This window comes from Tiliqua scincoides, chromosome 1 (assembly GCF_035046505.1).
Source record: "Tiliqua scincoides isolate rTilSci1 chromosome 1, rTilSci1.hap2, whole genome shotgun sequence".
Classification (NCBI taxonomy): Eukaryota; Metazoa; Chordata; class Lepidosauria; order Squamata; family Scincidae; genus Tiliqua; species Tiliqua scincoides.
In genome coordinates, this window is record NC_089821.1 from 285,555,685 (window position 1) to 285,581,408 (window position 25,724).

A 25,724-nucleotide genomic window follows, 5' to 3' on the forward strand; every position below is an offset into this window, starting at 1 on the left:
ATTAAAAATAAAATATTGAAATGAATGGGGACCCACCTGAAATTGGCTCGCGACCCACAGTTTGAGAAACAGTGCTGTAGTTTATGTTGCTGGCAGATTGTGCCCCAGAATACTTCCCACCCCTAAAAATTGGAGAGCATTAGTTTGTTGCAAAGATTGATTGATTGATTGCAGTGTAGAAATAATGAAGACTAAGGCTACAGTCTTATACACACTTTCCTGGGAGTAAGTCCCACTGAACACAAGGGAACTGAGTTGACTTATGCTGGTCAGAGACCATAATAAAAGAAAAGTAAGAGTTGACATGCTGATTATGCTGTAGGTTTCTCAACTGAAAAAAAAACCTTCCAAAGCTTCCCATGGCTTTCATTAACTCTTGTTTGCAACACAAACATCAAGGACACAGCACAGTTCTTGATCTTTGATCACTCTTATAAGCTGCTAGAAGTTCCAATATTCCACTACTGAGAGAGGAGAGCAGAGTAGGTTAAATAGCAAACAGTTTAAAATATTGCTACAGTTTTCTGCCTTAGCACCTTCTTATCTTGATGATCTCCATTGGAGTTTCTCATTGAGAGAAGGGTTTTCAAGGATTGAAAGAGCTGGAACTACAACTCCCAGAATCCCATCAACCCACAGCAAGCTGTTTGCTCTCAAGTGAAACTTTAGGAAAGGAGGCTGTACAGTATCTTATGACAGAGCCAATGCCATGTTTTAAGACATATAACTCTGCTTTACGAGGGAAGAAGAGCATAGGATGTGTGCTGCAGTTGCAAAGGTATTTGCTGTAACAAAGAACTTTCTCTGGGGCTGAATATAACAAGAAACATGCCATCTGCATTTTTTTTTTTACGGGGATTCTTCAATTCCCCAGCTGCAATCCTAAACATTAGGGAATAAAATTTACTAAGGAATAAAATTTAGTGGGGCTTACTTCCAAGTAAACAGGCATTCGATTGGGCTGTACTTGAAATTCTTGCAAGAGCTCTCCAAGCATTACTGTCAGGAATTTCTTGGGGGGTGTGTAGGTGTGTGACAGCCCAATCCTATCCACACTTTCCTGGGAGTAAGCCCCATTGACTCTAATGGGACTTACTCCTGAGTAGACATGCCTAGGATTGTGCTGTAAGATGAGCTTTCACATCCACTCATGTCTTGCCAAGTGATTCTGTTTAATTGCTAACAATAACAACAACAACAAAGCCTGTAAATTTTTGATTGGTTGTAAATGAGAATTATCCTATAATTTGCAGTGATGAACATCATAAAAGCAACAAGTGGTTGGAAAAATGCAGGGTGACTTTATTTTTAATTATAATGACTAAAAGGTTACATATCTGTGCAGCAATGTCCAAAATCTGTGATTTAGGCACAGTTGGATTTTTCTGAGGACCCGAGCTTTTGATTTTCTAATCCAGGGGTCTCCAAACCCCGGCCCAGGGACCAGCTGCGGCCCACGGAGAGTCCCTATCCAGCCCGCAGCCAGTCTGATCCCCTGAGAGCCACTGGCCCAGTTGACCAAACACAACCAGAGTTGTGCTTGTGGGGTGGGGGAATGGGAAATAAAGTGTGTGCGCTTTATTACTTGGGCTGTGTTGGTGCTTGGAGAAATCCTGGACATTTGAGCCCATTCATTTATTCATTCATCTAAGTTCTATCTCTAATGTATTTATTTAAATTTTTTTTTCCTGGCCCTTGACACCATGCCAGATATTTGATGCGGCTCTTCAGCCAAAAAGTTTGGAGACCCCTGTTCTAAACAAACAAAACCAGATCTCTGGCTTTCATGGCTATAGAGCAGCATTTGAAAATATGCAGCTGGAGGGTGTTGATGGCACCAAAGCTGTAGCTCAATGGCAGAGTATATGCTTTGCATGTAGGAGGTCCTGGGTTCATTAATCCCTGGAATTGCCAGGTAGGGTTGAGAAAATCTCCTTTCTGAAACCTTGGCAAATCAGTCATTAATACCAGTCATTATTGGCAGTGCTGAGCTAGAAGGACCAATGACCAACCTTTTGTCAGCTTTATATGTTCTGATGAATCACAAAAGGCAATTGCTGCCCTTGAGCATTGTGAACGAAGCAGGGTATAATTCAAAAATAAACTGCATGGAACTCTTATCCCCTGTGGTTTTCTGGCTCACCCACTGCTACCAACCTCATTCCTCCCGCAACCCCACTACTTTCCAACCCTCTGCTCTTTCCTTGGCCTTTGTCCTCTAGTCTTCATCATTATACTCTGAATCCTGTAAACTGGAACATATTATGTAAACCTGTTACACTTGTGAGCACTGTCTCTGCAGCTTGTTTCTAGTCTTTCTGTGCATCTGGAACTGATAATGCTGAGGAAATACAAATGTGGTTGTTCTCTTCCTCTGCTCTGTCAGGGGGTGGGATTATGAAATTTATTTGATTGGCTGCAAGGGAAATTTCTTTCCCTTCCCCGCTTTTTGGGTCAGTCAGAGTTGATTTTGGCTGTGCAGATACTGCATGCAAGCAAGCCATGGCTTCTGAAAAGGTGAGTGCAAAGGGGAGAGTGGACAGCCAGAGATCTGTCTTGCTATGGCTCAGTTAACAGAAAATTTTTGTCCCTGCAATTTGGCAGTGTACTCATTTGGAGAAGTAGTTGCCAGTCTTGCAGCAGGCCACATTTTGCATGCTCTTGTCTTGTTGAAAGTTTCCAGAAAGAGTTTCTCGGTGACTTCACAGAGAGATTTGGTGGAAAATAACCACAATAGCTTCAGAATACCAGATAGGAACACTGAGGCTACTCTTGCCTAAATTGTACACTTCCTAATATGAGCTAATTCCATTTTCAGACAAATAGCTCGCAAAGTTGCAATATTTTCTTTACTTCCCCCCCCCCAAAAGGTTGCCTTCTTTTTACTCAATATTTGTACTTTGATGTTAATCAGTCTGCTACAATTAGAATGCTTAATATTTTTTTCTTCTCTTCCTGCAGCCAGTTCTTTATAGTTATTTCAGAAGTTCCTGCTCCTGGAGAGTGAGAATTGGTAAGAATGGCTCTTGAATCCTTTGCCATGCTGCTGCTGCGGCTTTTCTCATGCCAAGATGCAACTAATGAGTTACTTATTAAATCATAGATCAGCAATGTATGGAACTGAAAGGTTAGCAATTTCTGGTAGTTGAGGTGTCCCTCTTTTCCTCTAGGGCAGGGATGTCAAATATAAGGTCCACAGGCCAAATGTGGCCCCTGGAAACAAATTTTCCAACCCCCATTATAATTGGGCTCTCCCAATTGATAATTGGGATTTCCCATATCTTGAAATTATAAACAAGGTTTGCATGTTTTCTCTTCTGTTGTTTGCAGCTAATGAGGTTCTATGTGAGAACAAAGTATTTATTTCTGGCTGTCTTCTGCTTAATGATGTCACTTCTTGCTTGATGATGTTACTTCCAGCCCTCAGCAGGCACCAAGAATGCTACTCGGCCCACTACATGAAATGTAGTTTGAACATGAAATGAGTTTGACACCCCTGCTCTAGGGTCTAAGCGCCACTATCAGAGTTAGTTTGGAGTGGGAAAAAGAAAATTCCTGTATAGTGAATAAACAGAAGAGACTTCTTAACACATGTCAACATGGAAATATCATGCGACCTGTATACAGATTGTCCAGTGTGGTGATCTTACACACCATATTTTCATTGCAAGTGCATAGAGGGTGCAGTTGGCTACAGTTTGCACTGATTTATGTTCAAAATGCACAGACATGCCTTCCATGTAGAATGTTTTAATATGTGAAGTGGCTGTTTACAGTGGTACAGAACGTGGTACAGAACGTAAGCCACTTACAATGGTAGAGAATGTAAGCCATTTACCTCTGTGTTGTAATACATACTGTACTGTACAGATATTTCCACGTTTCAGCTCTTAAGGGTTCTTGTGTGGCCATTTCTCATTTTTGGGCTTCTTTTCATTTCAAATCTGGAATTAATTGGGTGCATATTTTCTACATAAAAATATGTTGATTGCTACACCATGTATCCAGCTCACAAGTCAACCTGCCCTTAAAGTGCAAAGCAGCACTCTTGTGCATATTCCCATTCATCCTTCTTTCTCATACAACTATACACTTTTGGTTTTTTCCTAACATGTACTGTGTAAACTGTACCAGCACATTAGTTGCAGAAAGCATGTTCCAAAAAAGGGAGGCTGTGATGGGCTTGCAAATTAGCTTTGTTTAGGCTCTGCTTAAAAATAAATGAAGAGATAACATTAAGAAATTTTATGTTTGCACTCATTCAAAGTTCTCACAGTCTGCACAGTTAACACAGCTGTTTAAGCCCATTCTCCCCCCCCCAAAAAAAACCCCACAAAAACCTGCTTTTCACTATTTGCTGTTCTCAGATCTATAGTTTAAAACATTTTTGTGATCTTGTAACAGCATTTCAGTGCCCTGATTTCTGCTGTAAAATGGCAGTTTCACACAAAAAAAATATTAATAGAAGGTTATAGTAGATAACTTCCTGAACCTTTGTGTCATCTTCTTCCGGCAGCACTGGCCCTGAAGGGAATTGCCTATGAACTGGTACCTGTAAATCTTCTGAAGGATGGTGGGCAGCAGGTAAGAAGACAATATGATAGGGCCTGCTTAGAATACTGTCACCATCTGAAGTCAAAGGACTGGTGGCAAGTTGCAGCACGTTGAGGGCCTTAGGCAAGCCGCTTTCTCTCAGCTTCTGCTCTCCAGCTGCAATATGAGACTAAGGGCGCAATCCTAACCCTTTTTCCAGCTCTGGCATAAGGGCAATGTGACTCCGAGGTAACAGAACAAACATTGCCTTACCTTGAGGAGGCCTCCATGATTTTCCCCCAACTGCAAGATGCAGCAAATGCCTCACAGGCACAGCTATGCAAGTGCCGGAAAGTTGGTTAGGATTGCGCCCTAATAATGCTTACCTTATAGGTTTGTTTTAAGAACATCAAGGTAATAAATGTGAAACACTGTGTAGAAATAGAAAGCACTATACAAATGTTTTATTATTATTATTATTATTATTATTAGAGTCAAGCCTGCCCTTTCCTCTGTTTTGGGGAAGGAAAGCAGCAAGTGAATCACTGAATCAGTGAAGTCTTTCCCATCACTATTGATTGCAGTTAAAGCCAATCTGGGGATCCAGGGGATGACATGGTCCCAGGTGGCATATAAGTAAGAGTGGCATTCACTGCCACTACCCCCCACCCCCCCATTGCATTCTGAGTGACGATTTTCAGCCTCCAGAAGGCCTTCTGAGGGTCAAGGGGCATGCAGACCCTCATGCCTCTCCAGACCTCAGAACACCTCCGGGGGAGGCAGCAGGCACGGTAAGGTGGCACCACCAGGTAAGGGGCGGTACCCCTGGAGGTGTGCCCCCAGGCACCACAGTGGTGAGAAGCGCTACTGATCAGGAGGCTGTCAGATAGGCATTCTTTCCTGATTCACTGGATATGATGTGCTTCTATACAAGCTGGTATCTTGGAAAAAAATGATGCATACTTAACAGGGCTCTGAACTGTGCTGTAGGAAATGTCTTCCAGAGATCTTTGGACACTATCCAGGTCCAAGAAAAGCTTGGAAAGGAATTAAAATAGTTATTGTGCTATAATTATGCTGTGATTTTACTCTGGGCCCACTCTGGATGGAGTTGCTGCACACTGTCAAAAACTGAAAGCGTATCTTACACATTAGGTCTAGGTTCCAGGGCTTTGCCAGGCCTCTATGAGAAAGCAGGATATCCTTCGTAGGCCTCTGTGTAGAACCTAGAGGGTGTAATTTATAGTAGTGTTTGAGAGGGCTTTGGTGGTCTGGGAAGCATTCAGATATATGAATGGGACACCCAGATTATCAGTCTCTTGAGTTAAAAGATTCAAAGACCTTTCCTTCAAGGGGAAAACTGGAGGCTTCACTATAGGAACCCAGTTGTCTTACAAACTATCTTGTCCCACAGCTGACTTCTGAGTTCAAGGCAGTGAATCCAATGCAGCAAGTCCCAGCCCTCAGAATCGATGGTGTCACCCTCTCACAGTCGGTGAGTAAACAATTTATATTAATCATTGACTTGGTTCTGCTGCTTAGTCAAAGAACTTTGTGCCCCTTATCAAGGACCTGATTTTCAGAACCAGACCTGGCATCCATTGTAAGGAACGCCATCTTTGGAGGGATAAGAAGAGTCAACAGCACTTTTGTGGGGGTCTGTTTTTCATACAGTGAATCCCATCCTGATGCTGTTTGAAAATCTCATCCAGTTCCATGATCTGGCTTATTTTTTGTAAGAGACCAACCAAAGTGGGTCCATACTGATGACTCATGGGGATGGATTTTGTCACCTACACTGTGCACACTATGACCATTAACTTCATTTGTCAAGAACTGGCTTATGCCAAGCAGATCTAAAGTTCTCCCCCTAGATTCTTTGGCCTGCATCAGAGAACTGCCTTCTCGTTTAACCATACCCCCAGAATCAGTCTTCTCTCTGTCCATTGCAGCTGGCCATAATAGAGTACTTGGAGGAGACACGGCCAAACACCAGGATTTTGCCTCAGGATCCAAAGAAGAGAGCCCAAGTCCGGATGATTTCAGATCACATTGCTTCTGGCATTCAACCCTTGCAGGTATTATCCTATTGTCAGGACCATCTGCCTATTTTAACATTTTTGGACAAAACCGTTACTTGCTCTAACCCCAGGATAATGGAAGGAATTCCTGCCCTGAGAAGGCACTATATCCTGAGAGCCTTGTCCTCCTATTAGTTTAGTACTGTTCCTCACTATCCTTGGCACCAGAATTCCTCTTAGTATTTGTTCCACGGCCTGGGGGAAAACTGAAACTCGATTTCCTGAGAGGGGATGTTGTTAACTAACCATAGCAGAAATCCACTTTCTGTGTTGTGGTCCTAGTCCTAGGGAGTTGTCCAGCTACCAAACAGCATTTGTTACTTGTCACAGGGACCTGATGAGTTCTAGGCACAAGCCTTCTCTGTTTACAAGTCAATAGATTCATGAAATTGTAGACAAATGGGCAAGACCAAGGAATAACATCAAAAAAGCAGAGAATTGAGGATAGCTATAAACCCACCACAAAGGCACGAGGCATTCTCATGAAAACAAAGGGAATATTTAGAACTCAGCTCAGTAAAGCCGGATGGTAGCAACCTGTAACATGTTGCTATACGCAGTTTCATGGAGCTGGTTCAAATATATTCACTTGATAAAGATTTAGAGTTAAAAAAAAATGTGTTGGGAACACCAATCCTACAGGGTGGCCACAAAGTCTCTATGCATGAGATTGTGTGGATTTGGAACTGAAGCCATTTAAGCCTGAATAGGGACTTTGACCACCCTATAGAAGACCCTAATCACCTAAACTTGGTGACATTATGACAATGGTGTCATGTATATTTTTTTCAGTTGAAAGTGGTAGAATGGCACTATCACCTCTGAATGTTTGGCAGGGTTAGTAGCACTTCAAATACCTACTTGACTGCTTTTAGTGGTGTAGAGATACAAGGGGCAAATGCAACCCCCAAACAAAGGTTCACAATCCTTGGAATTGTGCATACTTTCAAACTGAGATGTAGGCAAAGGGCTCTTTAACCTCTTCTACTGTGAGCAGTAACAGAGACTGCCAGTTCTCCCCTTTCTGCATCTGGATATACCATTTATCTGTGCCTTGGCTTGTATACAAGAGTGAACCACTGAAATGCAGGAACTAGAGAACTCTGTTGCTGTTCACACAGGTTGGAGAAAGGCGTTTTGCCTGAGCCTTGGCTCGTGGGGAGCAGTAAATGATGCTGCCCCCTTCAAGTCTCAGTCAATTCAAATATGGCCACTGTTTACACCTGTAAACCAAAGAAATTAGCATGTACTTCACAGGGACAGCGGTCCCTAGTCAAACCTCCTGAAACTCTCTTAAAAATGATAACCTGACCCCTGCTAAGTTTTAAGCTGCATAACATGGAGATCATACCTGTATTTCTCAGAATGTGACTATTCTACAACAAATGGGAGAGAAGAAGCTGGAATGGGCACAGCGATGCATCTCTCATGGCTTCCAAGGTAAGTCCTTTAATGAAACACCAAGTTGCAGTTAGGTGATCTGACAAAAACAGGTAGTAGCTTATGGGAAAAGTCTGTCTCCATACCCCAGTTGTGTGTTCCTGGGAGATACCAGTGGAATAACATCCTGACTTCAAGAACCTTGTGAAAAAGACAAATAAGGGATTCCTGATTGCTGCCTTCCTGAGAGAACATGCCAATGGAAGTTGATAATCAATAAGTTTTAGAAGTGGGGTAGTTTTCAACTGCATTGGCAAAAATGAGGAAATTTGACAGATTCATGGAAAATCACCCCATCAATAGCTTAGCTATACTAGTGCATCTTTAGTAAGCACCACGAACAAACAAGAAGACTATAGCCTGGTGGACTCTTACCTCACCCTGAGCAGGCTTGAAAATCTAGTCATTCTTATTCTAAAGTCAGAAACTGGATGGATGGTGACACTCATGATTTCTAACCCTTGATTCACACAAGATGTGTAAATAGAGGAGGAGCTTTTGCGGGATTGAAGGGGTGGGTAAAAATCCTTAACACTTCCCCACTCACTGCTTTTCCTCTGCAACTCTGCCTCAGCCACTTCTTCCCATTTGGGTGGAGGAAGCAACAGCAGGAGTTATATACAACAAGGAAAAATGGCAAGTGGAGGAAGGATTAAGCACACACTGTCCCACCTGATGCTTTTCCCCCTGCAAATACCCTGTGCATCTGCATTACTCATTGGAAATAATACACAGAATTGAGAATGTTTGGCAGTAGCCATCTAGTATTGTTTTTTATACCTTGGGTGTAACCATAGTGATTTTTTTTTCCAATTTGCCAGGTCAGATGCTGATCTCTTTAGTTTCATTTCCTATTGCTTTATTTGAATACTGTGAGAAAAGGAATTTAGCTGTGTAATTTGTCCATTTAAACGCTAAGCTGAAAGGGTGAGTTTCAGATTTCCAGCTATGATGCCACTTTCTCATTCTGCAGCTTTGGAGCAGATCTTGCAAGAAACTGCTGGACGCTACTGTGTTGGGGATGAGGTAAGGGAAGTAGAGATCATAGCTTTTTGATCACCAAGAAAATTCAAAATCCAGAAGTAATAAGACTTAGGTTAACTAGAGGGCCAATAGGGAGCTTCCTAAATGCCTTAGGTCCCAGAAAGACAAGGATATCTGTGCTCTGGAGTCAATAAAGAGATCCAGTGTGCTGGGAATACTGAAGGTATAAGTTATTTAACTGATCCTACTTAGCACCACTAAAATACCAGCAAAAATATTTTTTTTAACCTCAGCCAAAGCAAGCATAGCCCCTGATTCATAGCTGATATGTTAAGCTGACCAATATTATCTGCTTGCATTCTCTGGTCCACCAATAACACTCATGTCATTGGAATGGTATTGACACTAGAGTCTTTCTTCCCTTGTCAAAATTGCTTGACCATTTTAGGGTTTAATTTATCCAGTATTAAGCATAGAAATTAAGTAAAGCAATAGCACCACCTGCTGACAGTGTGTTTCATTGCACTTTGGCCTAAATGACATGTAAACCAAGTAGTCACAGCAATCAAGTGGCACCAATCATCGTTTTCTGTCCTTTAGGTATCCCCAGCAACCTGCCTAGAGTCTGTGCAAGATCCTTTCAAATGACTCAAGCAAGTGCTAGAGAAAATGAGACCTTGCAAATCTGGTTTATTTATATTCCTAAGGAGACACCTCTCAGTTCATACCCATAGTATGTACTGCTGTTGCATATATGCAGATACAGGGTGGGCTCCAACAGTATTTATTACCATTGTTGCTGAAAAAGGCCAGAGAAGTGAAGCAGTATCCCCAGTAGAAAACCAAAAGAGATGTAGTAATAAAATTATAGACCAATTACTACAATGCAAAGTACATAGTATGCAAAAATGATAAAGCAATGTCTAAATAAGTTCCCAAACATATTTTATATTACATAATTTGTCCTCATGAAAATACATGAGGTTGCTATAGTTAAGTGAGACTCTTCTAAAAGTTTTATTGTTATGTTTTTAGTATTTTTATCATTTTATTTGTAAGCCACCTTGAATGTTCTTAGCAGGGTAGAAAGGTGAGGTATAAATTATATAACTAAATAAATAAAAGCTCCATCAAGCTGAACTCAGCAAGCTATATCAAGCAGTTATTGACATACTCAGCTCCCTAAACTGTGTGATGCTCTTGTCCAACACCAACAACCTGACATAACACCTAGAAAAGGAAACCAAGGATTCAATGTAACTTGTCCCTGTCTGTGTTGGAGCCTGTTACAACATTTGGAAACAAACTGATTGTAAAGGGCTACAATCTGTTGCTTGACCTTTTGTGTATTTAACAGTTGCCAATTTGTATACACCATATTTTGCATCATTAATTGATCCTCACTGTTCCCCTTATCTCTTTTAATCATGTTACTTTGACCATTAAAATTCTCATTCTGTGGCACTCCAAATATTGACACCACCCTATGATGCAAAACTTTTAATAGTGAGAAAGAAGGTAAGATTTGCCCTAGTGCCACCTGATGCAGCCCTAAACTGAAATTTAACCCATTTTTGCCTAGCTCACAGGTGTACACATTTGATCCCTTTTGCGTATATACAACAGTGGGCAAAGATGGTTTAAACCCGCACCAAAGGTCATCACTCTTTTGTAATATATCTATATCACACACTGGCATTATACAATCCCAATGAGCTGAAAAGTAATAGCAAATTTTTAACTGCAACAGAAGAGTTCTTGAATTGCTTTCTTTCTGTAGGTGTCCATGGCTGATCTGTGCTTGGTTCCTCAAGTATACAATGCAGAGAGGTAAGTAAGCCCAAGTTTCACAAGTATCTGGGCTCAGGAAAGTCATAGCAGTTGCACAAAAGGCCTAGTTGGGAATCAAACTGTGAGCGAGCCAGCCTGTGAGATACTGAACAAGGTAGAGATACTTAGTAAGCACTCTTAAATTCAAATTTGTATCCAGTGCTGTTGGGGGAGCGGGGATGTCACTAGAAGCACAGTGCTTTGCTCTATGGTCAGGAGCTATCCTAGCCCAGGACCACTCAACTCCAACATCTCACCTGGCCAAATAAAGTCCAGAACAGCAGGACCTACTGCCATTTCTTCTCCTTTGTAGAGTCCCAACTTCTTTTCTGTCTTGCTCCCACCATCTGCCTAATCATGTAAATGGTGCAGTGTTTCTGTATTCAGTTGCTCACTGCCCTGTATTCAGCATACTGGTGCTGCTAAGTGTGTAGTCCCAGTGGTAACTTCTAAAGCAAATGAAAACCTTCTGTATAAAGACAAAGTATTTCTACAAGAGCTGACTGCACTGTATTACAGTGCAAGGCAGGTGGGTATAATAAATAGTCTCACAAAATACTGTTACGTAAACTACAATAATGTTTATTATTCCTTTTTTCTTAGATATAAAGTGGAGCTTGCGCCGTACCCGACAATAATTAGAATCAACAAAGCCCTTCTGGAGTTAGAGGCATTCCATACAAGCCATCCATCTCGGCAGCCAGATACACCTCCAGAACTAAGAGCCTGAGGTTTTTCTGCCTTTTGTTCTAGAGGAGCCGATTGGAAGGAATTCTCCCCACTAGAAGGACCAACAAAGAGCCAAAGTTCCAGCTGTGGAAGAAGTGACACAAAAGGGAGGCACACATCCAGCAGTAGTAGTATGTAACTCCAGGAAAATTTAACTGGACCTGCCTACAATTATGTACAACACTGAAATTGCCATTACAAAGCAGAATAAAAAGATGATAGCTTGTGAATATTCTACATGAGAGTCCTGTTGATGTTGTTGCATTGTTGTTTTATATGAATGGCAGACATGACATCCTCTAGGGCAATTGTGTAACCTAGTGCACAGAGACAAAAAGCAGCATCTTAAGGCAACCGCATTTACACGCAAACTTCCATTGTGCCCGATGAAGATAGATCAAAAGGCATCTGCACTTCTACACCACTGGTGGTTCTGGTAAAAGTGTTCTCTTGTCTGTTTTTGTATTTATTATCCTCTGGAATTAATACATCAAGAGCTATCCTGTCTGTCGCTCAACATTAATAGACCAGCACAAGAGTACTACTGCTATATAAACACAGTATGCTTTTAAAACAGTCTTCAGCAGGAGCCCAGACTGCAAACAAATCCTTTTTTCCTTTTAAGGGCCAAAGTAGGCATTATGTTAAATACCAGCCCCTACTCCATATCTGTTGAGAACAGAAAACATGCTTATCCCTCCTGCACCTGATTCTCCTCTGCAAATCTCTCACTCATCCGACAGCTTAACTCTCTTCCAGGCTTGGAGTTTAGCTGGAGGACAAGACTTCACCACCACCAGAGGGAGCATTTGGAAGAGAGAATCAGCAGGCAATGATTAAAGCAGGGATCCACAAGTTCTTCTCTGCAAATGCTCCTCCCTGCCCCCATTTTAGCATTATGAACACGGTTGAGAATCCTTTGTTTCCCTCCACCATCTTGTCTGATCCATTGCACTTAATCCAGATCTCTGCCTTTTAAAAAATTTTACACACATTTTCATTTGTTTGCATCTTGGCCTTATGCATTTGGGAACTGTTGCTGTTCAGTCTTATAAAATGAAATACTTTCTACCCATGCAAGTCAGACTTGCAGGGGAGAAGGTGAGAGATGTAAAGGCATTGGGATTAGGGTTGCTCAGTTGGGGGCCAAAGTAACCCAATCTGCAAGACTAAACTTGTAATGGCCTCTTACCATATTCTCAATTTAGTTAATAATGGCAATGTGAGTTGATGTAATAACTGAGAATAATAACTGAAATATTTTCAGCCTGGGGGGGTTGCTTTTCCTAAAAGAGGCAGGTATGCACATCTTTGAAACATTGAGAGCAATATATTCTGCACTGTAACAAGTATAAATTGTATAAATACAGGTATAATTGCAGAGATAGGAAAAATGCTGTTGCTTAAATTCTTAGCACTGGCAATGTTCACAGAATGAATAATAGAAGAGAAAGACAGGAAAGGACCAGTTCTAATCCAAACATCACTGCAAGATTCTGACAAAATTCTTGTGCATGCCTTTTATTCTGCTTTGTGTAGCATGTTACAATGTGAGGGGCTTGTGGACAAAAATATGAACTGTTCTGGTAAAAACAGGACTCAACACACAGTAAAGATTTGGCCCAGGAATTGCAGCAAGTTTGTGTTTTATACTGCACACTCAACCCATAGCTTTCTAGTCCTGTGATTAGGAGATGCCAGAAGCCTTTGGTGAAGCGATAGGGTTTCCAAAATACACCAACCAAAAGTAAATATGCACAGGGACAATCTGTTCCTAATCTCCAGGCAACCCACTCTGTGCTTCCTGCAAGGGATGAACTAATAAGCATCCCAATCGAAGCCTTCAGTGGTAAGCTGTCTTGACAATCTCAGTTACCAGTCTTGCACTCTTTACTTTTTCAGTCTTTGTCTTTTGACATCCGTGATCTCTCTGCACCGGGCTCATTTGTCCTGGGTCCCAGTGGCTCACAGGGGATCTTGAGAGGTCCCCATCAGCTCCTCAAGTTCTAGCTGGATTTTACTTGTACTGTTGTAGAACTTGCCAGCACAGTCTGAGCCTCCAAAGATGAGCACTGTGCACCTACTGCACTTCCCCCAACTCTCCTTATTCACATCTGTCTGATGGGCAGAAGTCCAGTTGAGCAGGGTGTGGCCTGCCCGGGGTACTGAGCAGAGGTCACTGTGTGTGACTGTATTCCAAGTCAGGGAATCTGCAATGGAAAGAGGTGGTGGTAAATCTATTTCAGAGCTTGCAGGAGGTAGAATGGATTGCAGGAGTGGTGCTGGCAATAGCACTACAGTGACTTACCCAGATGGAAAGTGAATGCATCCCGAAAGGCTCCTTTGGCATTGCGGCCTCCACTTATCAGCACTTTCTGATCAGATACGGGCACAGCAGCATGTAAACTGGAATCATAAGAGCATCTTAAGAATCAGATCAAGACCTACAGGAGAGTCTAAGTACCTCACTACAAAGTTATTCATGTGCCAGCCCCACTTCCTGTCCTGGCTTATTATCTCTTCCACAAGCTCTTGGGCACCCAGTCATGGTCTGTCTATGTATCACCAATCTCTGTAGATTGTTCTGAATCCATAATATTGTATCAGAAGAAAACATGGTGGCCAGGACAGCTGTGGAGTAGCAGAGAAAGGTATGGGGATGCACAGGAAAGAGACAAAATGGATCTGATGTAGCATCAATGGTGATAACAGAGCAGGACATTCACCATTGGGTTTTGCTACAACCTATGCTAGTTCTATCTAAGTGTGCGTCATAAATAGTATCACCTCCCTAGACATTAAATATAGACATGGAGCACTGGTTTGGGGTGGAAACAACCATCTTTCTAGGAACAGCACCTCCAATTTAGAACAATATCCCTTTGTCAAGCCCAGACCAAGGATGCCGTCTCATGATTGATAGGTTATTCTTCAAACATACACCGGGGCGATATTTCCCTGTGGGCATCAGTGTTGCTGATGTGCAAAAGCACAGACAGTGCAATCCTATGCATGTCTCCTCAGAACTAAGTTTCATTGATTTCAGTGAACTTACTCCCAAGCAAGTATGTATAGGATTGCAGCCATAGGCTCACAAGCTGCTCTTACCTGCGAGCAGATGGGTGTCCAGATTGAAACGGAACTGAAGTATACTCCATAAAACCTGAGTCACAGAAAAGGGCAAAGAGGAGATATTTCAAGCATGAGGAAGCTCTTAACAGTTTATTACAACCCAAGGATGCCCAGCAATTTAGCAAATTCTATCTAGCCATAAATTCTGTTGCTGTACCTGGTCTTTAAACTTGCAGTGTTAGATCATTTCCATGCCCTTCTCCAGAAAGATTCTGAAGTCATTGCCCACTTTGTCTAGGATTTTCTTCACACCATTGTGTAATTTCCTATGCTAAGGCACCTCCCAATTCCAGGTTTTCCATTCCACTAGGCCTATCAGGACACAAGTGCCTAAAGTGGACTGACTTTATCCAATGCAGGCAGCACCAGGGGCCAAACTTCATGTGACATTAAGCTATTATTAGGGCTGAAGTCTTCATGTGCCCCCCCCCCACTCAGTAAATAGCATGCATGAAAGAGCAACTTGGATCAGGGCCACACACCATGTGGTGGATGCTCTAACCCTTCACCACAGAACCACAAATGGGGCCACCCAGCATGTTCCCACACATGAAGAAAATGAACCTATCCCCATTTGTAAAAAAAAATTATAATGCAATTGCTAAACCTTAACAATCAGGCTTAATATAATTTGTAGACTGGCACCAAGAAGGGAGACACACCATGCTGTCCTTACCCAGATCCAGGATGTGTGTGTCATTCAGGTATCTAGAAGTCCTTTGGCCCCCAAATATGATCAGTTTGTTCCTCAGTAGAGTGGCTGAATGGCTGAGAGATAGGAAGAAAGAAATGAGCTAACACATGCTGTCACTACAGTCAGTGTTGACCCAAGACCCCTCAGTACTTGAGGCAGTATGCTAAATACCCACCACTTTAATCTGGTAGTGTACCAGCCTCTGTGTACAATCTAGGAAGTGGGAAAAGGAATAGGAGATGACAGAGCAAAAGAAGAAGTATGGAGGAAAGGAGAGTGGTGGGTTAGCTACACTTCCTCTTTTGCTCAGTCCCCCCTCTTCCCTATCCAAGCTAGGAAATGGAAGAATGAACAAAAATGGAAGGGAGCGAGCACCTGTCCACAACCTGCTCTGAGATATTCACCTTAGACAGCTTCATGAATGGGCCGGCCTCACCCATAGTAAGAAAGCCTGTTCACAGGTTACTCCTGGCTTTACCGGTCTCACTTTGGGAACTCCTACTATGTGTTTTATATGAGCTTTCAGCTCCATTTTTTTCCAAAGAAACTGCAACAAAGCTAGCAAGCCCTTTGAGGAAGAGAGTTGAACAATTCTAACAGGTTTGTACGAGAAGGAGGGAGCAGCCCTAGAGGCTTATGGGAAACTCCCAGGTTCCAACATCAACAACTTTCAAAGTCCAAGATTCTAACATGACAGAATGGAATTTCAGAGGTAAGCAGACAATATGAGCCACAAAACCTTTTGCTTGAAGAAATGCCTCAATTAATGAAAGTGTTGGACCATTACCCAAACTAGACATATTTAGACTACAATCCTATACGCACTTGGGTGTAAGTTCCATTGAACTTAATGCAATTTCTGAGTAGAAGATGCATAGAACTGTGCCTTTAGACTATACATACTAAGTTGAGCACAGCAACCACATTGGGCCCCCAATATGGATCAAACCCACAGCTGAAGAGAGGTTTAAACCTTCTACCTCTCTGTGAGTCTGGTTCCAACCTAGTCTGGCCTGGTGAGATGCAGGTCCTAGTTCCAACCTAGTCTGATATATGCAAGTTTAAAAATAAAGGCAGCAACTATTTCAGTTCCTTTCTTTATCCAGTGTGTAATTAATCTATCCCCTGGGGGCTGGGGATAAGAATAGGCCCTCAGTTTGGCTGTACTTGTCGTAAGAGGCGATTAAACAGCCACCAGGTAGATGGGACTCGTCAGTCTGGGAAGGCAGCTCATCTGAGAGAAGGAAAACTCTGATCCCAAACCTCCACTGCCTTGTGGCTACATCCAGTTATGGAAAAGGCTTCAGGAGTCAACCTCGAGGCAAAATCCGGAGCCGGAGTCCCTAAGACAGTTCATGGCTGAACACAGTCACGTTCTGGCAACTCCTGCGATGCCGCTGGAACCAACTGTATTGGCCTCTGCCTTTCCATTGGACCATTTCAGCGACGTGGAGAGGGGGGATTTGCTGCATGGGTAACAGCCTATCCTCCATACCTACTTTACCCAGGCTTCGTGCACTGGAGAGGACACTCTGTTCCAGAACCACCATTCAGAGCGTGACACCATAGTCTTCCAAGACTGAAGGATGCCAACTTTGTAATTAATCTATGGAACACCTTGCCACAGAGCATTGTGAAAGCATGTGGCCTAGATGCCTTAAAGGGATTAGACAGATTTATAGAAGAAAAGTTCATGACAGGAATTCCAAGGAGGAAAGAGGTAGACAGAATGCAATGCGAATACAGGACACGACAATCAATTCAGCCTAATAGAAGGCATGGTGTTTGCACAAGGCTGTCTCTACAAGGTCACTTGTAATTTCATAGGCATCCAATAAATGCTAATGACTAGAGAAGAGCAAAAGAAGCATTTGTTCAGTAATTTCCAAAGAAGAGCAGGAGAGAGAGTAAAAAAAAAAAACAGCATATGAAGTAACAGACTTCTTTCCAAACCTCCCCAAGATTTGAAGCAAAGGTGCCTCACCCAAACCTCGGCAGAGGTTTCTCCCCTTCAACAATGGGTTGGTACCAAATCTCATGTTCTGGGTTGAAAATGTAGAGTTCATTACTGCAGGCCCCAGCGTCCAGGGATGACATTTTAGGGAAAGCTCCTCCAAAGATGAACAGTTCCTTGCGATAGATGTTTGCACTGTGGTAGGTCAGTGTTGGCACCTTCCCCTTCGCCTAAGGAAGAGATCTCTGGTCACAAGATATATTGCCTGGGCACGCCTGTCTCTCATTTTCAGTAGTTCTGGAGGCACTTCTGATTGGGAGATCACTAAGCATCCTCAGCTTGGACACTCTTTTGCTAGATCTCAGGACTGTCCTGTTACTGTCCACTTCACCTGTGATCTGAATGAGTCATTACTCCACCTCTCTGTAACTGAAAAACATTCTTACAAGAGGAAGAGGGCAAGATGCATGGATCGACAGACACAATAGTACAACTGAAGAATCCTTTTTGCTACCCAATACTTTGCTTTTCTTGCCACTCACAGGCACATGAAGCCACTTCCAAGATTCTGTGTCCAGGATGTAGATGCTGCTATAGCGTTTTCCCTCCCTCATACCCCCAAAGATGTAGATGCGCTTGGTGTCTGGGTCGTAGGTGGCACTGTGACCACGTGAACACTGTGGCATGGAATTTTGTGCTGGGAGACTCATGGGGAACCAGAAGTCATTGTCTGCAAAATCAAGCATAGAGAGAAAGTTATAAAAGATGGGAGAGAAAAAAATGCATAAGCCACAAAAGTGTTTCAATCTGGAGCCACACACCTTGCTCCTTGGCCTCAAATCCTGTGCAACAGCATTAACTCCACTACCTTCTCAACCTAGGAGACCCTCCCATCAGGGATGGAATTCAAGTTAGGTGACTCGAGTCAGAATTCTGAAAATCTGTGTTTTTCAGTGAATTATGGAGACTCGAGTCACCTGCGCTGATGACTCTAGCATTGACTTGTCCGAGGCCACTTGACTTGGCACTGATTCCCCATGCATGTTCATTGGCGCCTGACTTGCCCACCCCTGCCTCCCATTATACATACACCCTGTACAAGGGCATCCCACCAATTTCCAGTTTCCAGAGGGCATCCTCGCAACACCGTTGATTTGTTCCTTCTCCACCAATCAAAACAGCTGTTTCAGGATCACTCAGACACATGGCATGACACCATCGCGGGCTTGGACATACTGCAGAGGACAAGTAGACAATGATAGACAGTCAACAGATACTGAGAGACTGGACACCACCCCTCCCCCATACCGAGAAGGTAATTCAGGAGAAATTCCCTCTCAAACCTGGATTTCAGGTTGACTGACTCCGGGAAACAGAGGAAGCAACACAGAAACTCACCGCAAACAGAGGTTAGAGCAAAATAGTTTCGTGCATGTTAGCTAACTGCTTGATGTCCCTCTGTCTTTAGGAGTTAGAGACTGGTAGTGTCATGATCTAAATGCAGTCATCACCCTTGATACATTTGGATTTTTCCTAACGGACCAACACAGCTACTTGCAATTTGCAAGTAACATTATTGTATCTAACTGGTTAGTCTGCTAAAGTGTTACTAGCTTTTGAACCATACCTAATTCTCTTGCAAACAAAGGAGTGCAAATTAGAAAAAACAGCAGATTGAAATAAAAGTTTAATATACATCACTTGGTCTTTCCTCACTTGGTTTCTTACCAGTCAATGATTAGCTATTGGTACCCATGTTTCAATCAGGGGTGGAAACAATATATGCAGTATTCCATCTGAACACGAGACCCTTTATTGCATTCTATTGATCTGTAATTTCCTGTTGCAAACCCTACACCTCTACAAACTGTCTTGCATGTGAAAATTTGCAGTCCTTCTTGAACACTTAAGAGCTTTTCTTCAAGGTCACACAAAAAAATGACCCCTCTCCCATATTTTAGCCTTAGCACAAAACTTCTGCCAATATTACACAGCTATTGAAAAACTGAAAAGGGGATGCGGGCAGAGATGCTGAACCTGCCAGCTCCCCCCTTTTCATGCTTTAAGTATTATTAAAAACTTTAATATACTGCTTCTCAACAAAAAAAAATGTTCATAACGAGATTTAAGTCAAACAACTAAATGGCTTCCTGTTCAAAAGGGCTCACAATCAAAAGTTGCATTGCACCCCCACTTTAGAGATGATAGAGTATTTGAAGACACAGTTCTGCCACCACCATGTGCAATTCAGGCCTCAGATGCAACTGCTTCAAGCACAGTTTCTCCCCCACTGCTTAGAATGTATAATTATAGCAGATTCAAGCCTGATCTTATTCCAACTTTCGTATTTGGAGGTTAAAGAGGTCAAATCAAATTCATTAAAATTAAACCAACCAACACCACCACACTTTAGCGGTGTGTTCAAGAGGCAAGTACTCACCTTGCAGTTCTTTCACCTCAAAGTCTGCAGAGAGACAAAACACACACAGACATGAGTGTCCTACTGCAGTAGATGGATTTTCACATGACTTTTAAGTGCTAGGCCCTACACTTAGGTTGTAAGCACACAAAGATATTGTTTCATTATGAGCAATGGGTAAGAAGTATCACCAAACATCTGACCTTTGCATTTTGAACCCCCAGGGTAATTTAGCATGGTCGTTTTCTAGGCACAGTGCTAGACACTCAAGTGTTAAGTGTCTTGATTAACAAATGACAGGCTTCTGCATCAACAAACAAGCAACTGACCTGCTTTTGACTGTGGTGTGGCACTAAAGGTAGATAAGGAGCAACTTAATACCATTGGGTCCATCCAGCCCTAGACTGCTTCTTTGGCCTACTAATAGGTCTCAGGCTGTCCCGCTACTAAGGATCCTTTTAACTGGAGACACTTTGTATGCAGAAGAGATTGCCTGTTCAATTCTCATCATGTATTCATGGGACTTAGGTTGTTTTATAACCTCCCTGTCAATGTAAAGCCTTCAAGCCCCAACCTTCCTTCCAAATCACAAAATACCACTGTGGCTTAATATGGATATTCAAGATTTTTATGCATTAGCTTTATTCTTTTTGGTGTTTGCTTTTTTTCTGCTTTATTGGCACTTGGCTTTTAATGAGATTTTTAAAATTTTGAACTGTTTTTAGGGAATCTTAATGTTTAGGTTTTTTTATATTTTATAATGTTTATTTACTTTTTGTAAGCCACTTTGAATGCCCACTAGGGAGATAAAGCAGAATACAGTACTAACAAACAAACAGCATACTCATATCTGAAAATCATTGCTTGTCATCAATTATATTACCCAACACCAGACATTTTCCCCTTAACGCCTATAACTCAGGACATGTCACACAAACCAGAGTATTGCAAATGGGGGTTGAGTGGACTACATGCAGTCTGCATGTGCTGAAGTCCGTTTGTCTTTTTTGCCATACTACTGTAACATTTTTGAAAGATGGGTCAAGTGCAAGAACAATTGACACAGACTGAATTGAAGCATGAATACTTCGCCATGTTCCAAAACAATGCTCAGATCCACTCCTTCCCTAATCACAGCAAGCCAATTTGGTCTCACCATCACTGCCGTTATGACTCACTCATTTACCTTCAGTTTCCTGCTCTCCATCAGATGCTAAAGGTTCAAAGAGAACCCTTCTAGTCTTCTTTAGCTGAACTGGGTTAGGCTGGCAAGTCTTCTTAAGGACTTCTTCACATTCTTGTTGTGTGGCAGTTGTTGCTGGAACAGGAAGGTGCAACAGCTTTTCCATGGGTGGAGAGAACTTCTTTTCAGGCACATGTTCTTTAATAGACACCACTGGACTCTGGTTCTTAGCCTGTCCAACAGGATACACAGATTAGAGAGGGAAATTAAAGAAAAATGAAGATTTCTCATGGAAGGGGCCCTCTATGTTCATGATAGCCCCAGTTTCCCCTGGTTTTCCCTAGAAGGCACTTCATCTAAAGGCAACAATCTTGGCTGCAAGAATCTCCTGGAAGGCCTTTTGTGGGAACTTCAAACTCTTAGGCAACTTGGTGTGGCTCTTTGACCTGGAACCATATTACACATTATACAGTTAAGGGTGGTAGGACCCTGTGGGATACCACTACAGATTGTGAGTGGGAAAGAATTCCTAAAAATAACTTCATGTTTAAAAAAAAAAAGGAGAAGAGAGAGTTCTTGTATAGGCCCGTCAGGGAGAAAGATTTTATAGAGTGTACTCATTTTGCCCCACCTAAAGTGGGGTAGTTCAGAATTTTCCCACCTCATTCTATGTAACCTGAAGAATGGTTGTTGGTCGCATCTAGAGGTTTATGGCTGTTTCTGCAGCTTATAGAAAGAGAATGAACAAAGGCTAGCAGCAGGAGGTATTCAGCATATTTACCTACCTCAGCCAATCCCTGGATGGTAGAAATAGCGTCTTCTGGAAGAACAGGTGACTGATTGAGTTCTGGTACCTGACAGGGGCAATGGGGGGTGCTGTTGAGCTGCTAAGAAGGAGATGCAGACATGAGAACACCAGTTGCAACCTCACCCAATATTTAATGCAACAGAGGCCACCATTTGCCTTGGATTCTTCCATGTGCAAGGTCAGAGCCATGTGGACTGGTGGGCCCCTTTGGGTACACTGATCTCATCCCTGCCTTGCAATAGAGAAGAACAACAGGCCAGACTCAAGCTAGGTTCATATCCCAGATCAAGGTTTAATAGCCCTCGTTCCTTTAAACAACTCAGGGCTATTTTCCAAAAAGCAACTTCAAATTGTAATTGAAGAGAACAAAAAAATGTTGCTGCCACTGAACATCCAATTTGAAAACAGAGTCTTTACTAGATATGGTGTAAGTCAAAATGGATCCAGCTAAACCAAAACCAGTGGGAGCCCAGAAGTGAGCGATCAGGACAGGAGGCTTCCTTACTTGGTCTTTGACTCTCAATAGAAGCTTAAAAGGGTAACCACTCTCTGCCTGCTTAAACGAAGCCATCAGAATATCCACTCTCCAGTCACCTTCCCACACCAAACACCTGCACAAGCAAACAAACAGACACAGATCATAATTGACACAATCCTGGACAAAGTCATTTCTGCATAGCAACCAATACTGCCATAGTGTGAAAAATGTCTCCAAGTTTCAAAGATAGCTCCAATGACATGGAATAGAAACTGCGTTCAGAAGATAGTAAAACATTGGGGGGGGGGGCGGCCTCATGACAGAGCACATGCAGTGAATATCATGGTGATCCCTGAAGGCTGGCTCCAGCTCCAGCCTCTACCATTAACTTGCTGGGTGACCACCAAGCACATTCCTTGCCTTAGAAGGGGAAATAAAAAAACAAACAAACTCACAATAGGTTTGGTAAGCAGTTTGTTGTCAGGATTAAGGAACTGTTTGCATTCCAATTCCACTCAGTGCTTCAAGTTTACCTTGTTTCAGGCTCCAGCTTGCCAATCCTTTGTGGCTTTATGTCTGGATTCACCCAGATCTCCACAGTGATGCTCACCTTCTGAGAATAGTTGCCCCAGTCACCCAAACCAAAAATCACAAGCTGTTCCGGCAGAGGAAGCGGCAAGCGAGCCTGGTAACATTTTCCATCACATTTCCTTTGAAGAACAGACAGTACGATCATCTCAGAAGAAGAAATAGAGAGGAAAAAATGAGGAAGGGGATGCATGGCGATGAAAATCAATGAGATCTGTTTTTATAAAGCCTGAAAAAACTGGGAAGCCACACCTCCATCCCAAAAAAGTAGGCAAAATGCATCTGGAAGTTAGACCTTTAGAAGCCCTAATCACTGAAAATACCCCCTCCATATGCCCATATGCAAATCGAAATAAAATACTATAAAAAAAAAATAATAATAAAATATAATACCAAAAAATTAAAAAAATCACACAATGAATACACACACATGTGTGTGTGTATATGAATGAAAGAAAAAAGAATGAAGTACATATAATATAGAATATATAAATAAAACAACTTTATTGCAACACATGACACAATCTGATTTCTCACAGTATTCCAATCTACATAAAAAGATGACCACTAGGTGGGGATAAGTAACAGTCAATCCTACAAAAAAATCAACCCTGACTGTTCATTGGAAGGACAGATGCTGAAGTTGAAGCTTCAGTACTTTGGTCATCTCATGAGAAGGGAGCAGTGGCAGAGCGAATGACTGTGTAGCCGGGTGCCAAGCTCAAAATGTTGCCCCGGAAGTGATGTCATAACCGGAAGTGACGTCACACCCGAGCTTTTTTAAAAGTGAAAATTGGGAGAAACCCACCTCCTCCCCCCGGCAGCTTGCCACTTGCTGCCTCCCCCCAGTCAGTGGCATAGTAAGACATCTATCTGCTACCTGGAGTCAAAGATGCTTTGTATCCCCCCCCCCGACAAAATCAAATTAATTAAGTAAATAAATAAAAAGTGTGCCCCTGATAGGTTTGAGACACTGTGCTGGAGTGAAGAGGGATGTTTATTCTTCCCTTGCTAAATGTAAGAAGAGTGCCACTTGAAAAAGTGCCTTTTACCCAGTTAGTAGGGGTAACTGTATTATGATACATGGAAATGAGAGCTGACTCATATTAACACCTTATTGGTTTCATGATGTATCATGATAATATGTCATTGCAACATGTCAGTAACATGATAATATGTTACTGGCTCTCAGAACAATCAGTCTCATAGGTCAGTTTTGAGTTAAGAAATCCACTTTTTATTCCATAAGGCAATTGTGTTTTCATTTTCTGCTTAATTGGCCATAATTTTTGATAGAATACAGATATTCTGATGTGGTTTGTTTCATTGCATTCTGCATTAAATTACCTTTCCAATGATATATAATATGATGGTATTATTCATACATGCTAAAATTTTCACAGTTTTGGTCACTAGTGTCAAGCTCAGCTTGTTGCCCCCCCTAAAGCTTGATGCCCAGTGCTACCTCCTGCACCCCTTTAGCTATGCCACTGGAAGGGAGGACTCTTTAGAAAAGACCTTGATGCTGGGAAAAATGGAAGGCAAAAGGAGAAGGGGATGGCAGAGGATAAGATGGTTAGATAGTGTCACAGAGGCAACAAGCATGAATTTGGATAGACAAGGGGGCCTGGTGTGCTGTGGTCCATGGGGTCACAAGGAGTCAGAGACAACTGAACAACAACAAAAGTAACAAAATGAGAACATTTTGGGAAAATGGGGAAGAGCATGTAGTGGAGTGTAAGGAAGTCTAAAAATGTTCTTTTTTTCCATGACAACTACTGTGATACGTTTTTTGAAATATCAAATTCTTTTAAAAACAATTTTTTTTTGTGCCCCAGTATTTGCTTAGTCTACCTATTGGGTAATCCAGCCCCGTTTCCACTTTCTTATTCTAGGGATCACTAAAGGTAACAACCCCACTATCCAGTCCTGAATAACTGTGACAATTTTAAGTAACAATTGGCCTGAAAAATTTGCCAACACCAGGTGGAATGCAGATTTTTCCATCCATCTTTCCCTCCCTAGGAAGGCCTGGAGGGTTCTTCTTGGGCAAATTTCAGGTACCAAACTTTCAAAACAGGCAGACTCTGCTTTGACCCTGGGCAGGAGCAGAGGAGGAAGTGAAAGGGAAGCATTGCCACACAGAGGATGCCAAACCACCTAAGGGGCCACTTCAGCAGCAGTGGTGTTCTACTATTCCTTAAGGCAGTGATTTTCAACCTTTTCCATCTCACAGCACACTGACAAGGCACTAAAATGGTCAAGGCATACCACCAGGTGTTTGACAATTGACAAGGCACACCATGTTGCTAGTGGGGGCTCACATCTCCCATTTGCCCTATTAATAGATGACCTTCCCCCAAATTCCTGTGGCACACCTGTGGACCACTCACAGCACACCAGTGTGCCACAGCACAGTGGTTGAAAATGGTTGCCTTAAGGGTTTGTACTTGTGGGCCAAGAGCAGCTGCATGATTGCACCACCCATAACATCCACCCTGAAAAATCATCAAAACAGAATTGTCCAAAGTAGGTCATAATCCAAAACAGCAGAAGTGAGAAGCAACAGATGAGTTCATGGTGATGAGGCCTTCAATAAGATTTTCTACTTAATTCTAATTGTCTGCCTAAGAGGCTCTGCCTAGCCCAAGCCAACACCCAGAGATCTCACCTGCTAAGCTGCCGGGGTGGCTCCTGCAAAGACCAGAGTACAAAAAACTTAAGCTTGCTTTCCTCAGAGACAGGATCAAAGCCTTGGAGTTGCTGGGCTGCCACCTCTCGCTGCCAGAAGCCACCAGGAGCCCAGCTCCATCGACGGCGTGGAGATCGCCGTCTATCTGCAGCCAGGAAGCTGGAAGTAGCATAGAACAT

The 25,724-nt window shown here is 42.5% G+C and overlaps 2 protein-coding genes across 3 annotated transcripts; one reads left to right on the forward strand and one right to left on the reverse strand.

The window, feature by feature from the left end:
* The first annotated feature begins 659 nt into the window (after window positions 1-659).
* Window positions 660-11,834, forward strand: GSTZ1 (glutathione S-transferase zeta 1). 2 transcript variants are annotated; one of them, XM_066612103.1, is made up of 9 exons: window positions 660-778; window positions 2,962-3,013; window positions 4,517-4,584; window positions 5,948-6,028; window positions 6,486-6,611; window positions 7,979-8,054; window positions 9,028-9,080; window positions 10,819-10,868; window positions 11,472-11,834. In XM_066612103.1, the coding sequence occupies exons 1-9, from the start codon at window positions 758-760 to the stop codon at window positions 11,596-11,598; spliced, it is 654 nt and encodes a 217-aa protein (XP_066468200.1). In that variant the 5' UTR covers window positions 660-757; the 3' UTR covers window positions 11,599-11,834. The 2 variants fall into 2 exon arrangements, with proteins under 2 accessions (XP_066468200.1, XP_066468201.1); XM_066612104.1 differs by lacking the exon at window positions 660-778 and adding an exon at window positions 2,451-2,517.
* Window positions 11,430-25,724, reverse strand: LOC136648027 (uncharacterized). Its single transcript, XM_066623983.1, has 13 exons — window positions 25,525-25,724; window positions 22,799-22,975; window positions 22,293-22,398; window positions 21,765-21,833; window positions 20,983-21,211; window positions 19,818-19,841; window positions 18,490-18,612; window positions 17,920-18,107; window positions 17,408-17,607; window positions 15,406-15,497; window positions 14,706-14,760; window positions 13,906-14,003; window positions 11,430-13,807 (listed from the first exon to the last, which is right to left on the reverse strand). The coding sequence occupies exons 1-13, from the start codon at window positions 25,722-25,724 to the stop codon at window positions 13,563-13,565; spliced, it is 1,806 nt and encodes a 601-aa protein (XP_066480080.1). The 3' UTR covers window positions 11,430-13,562.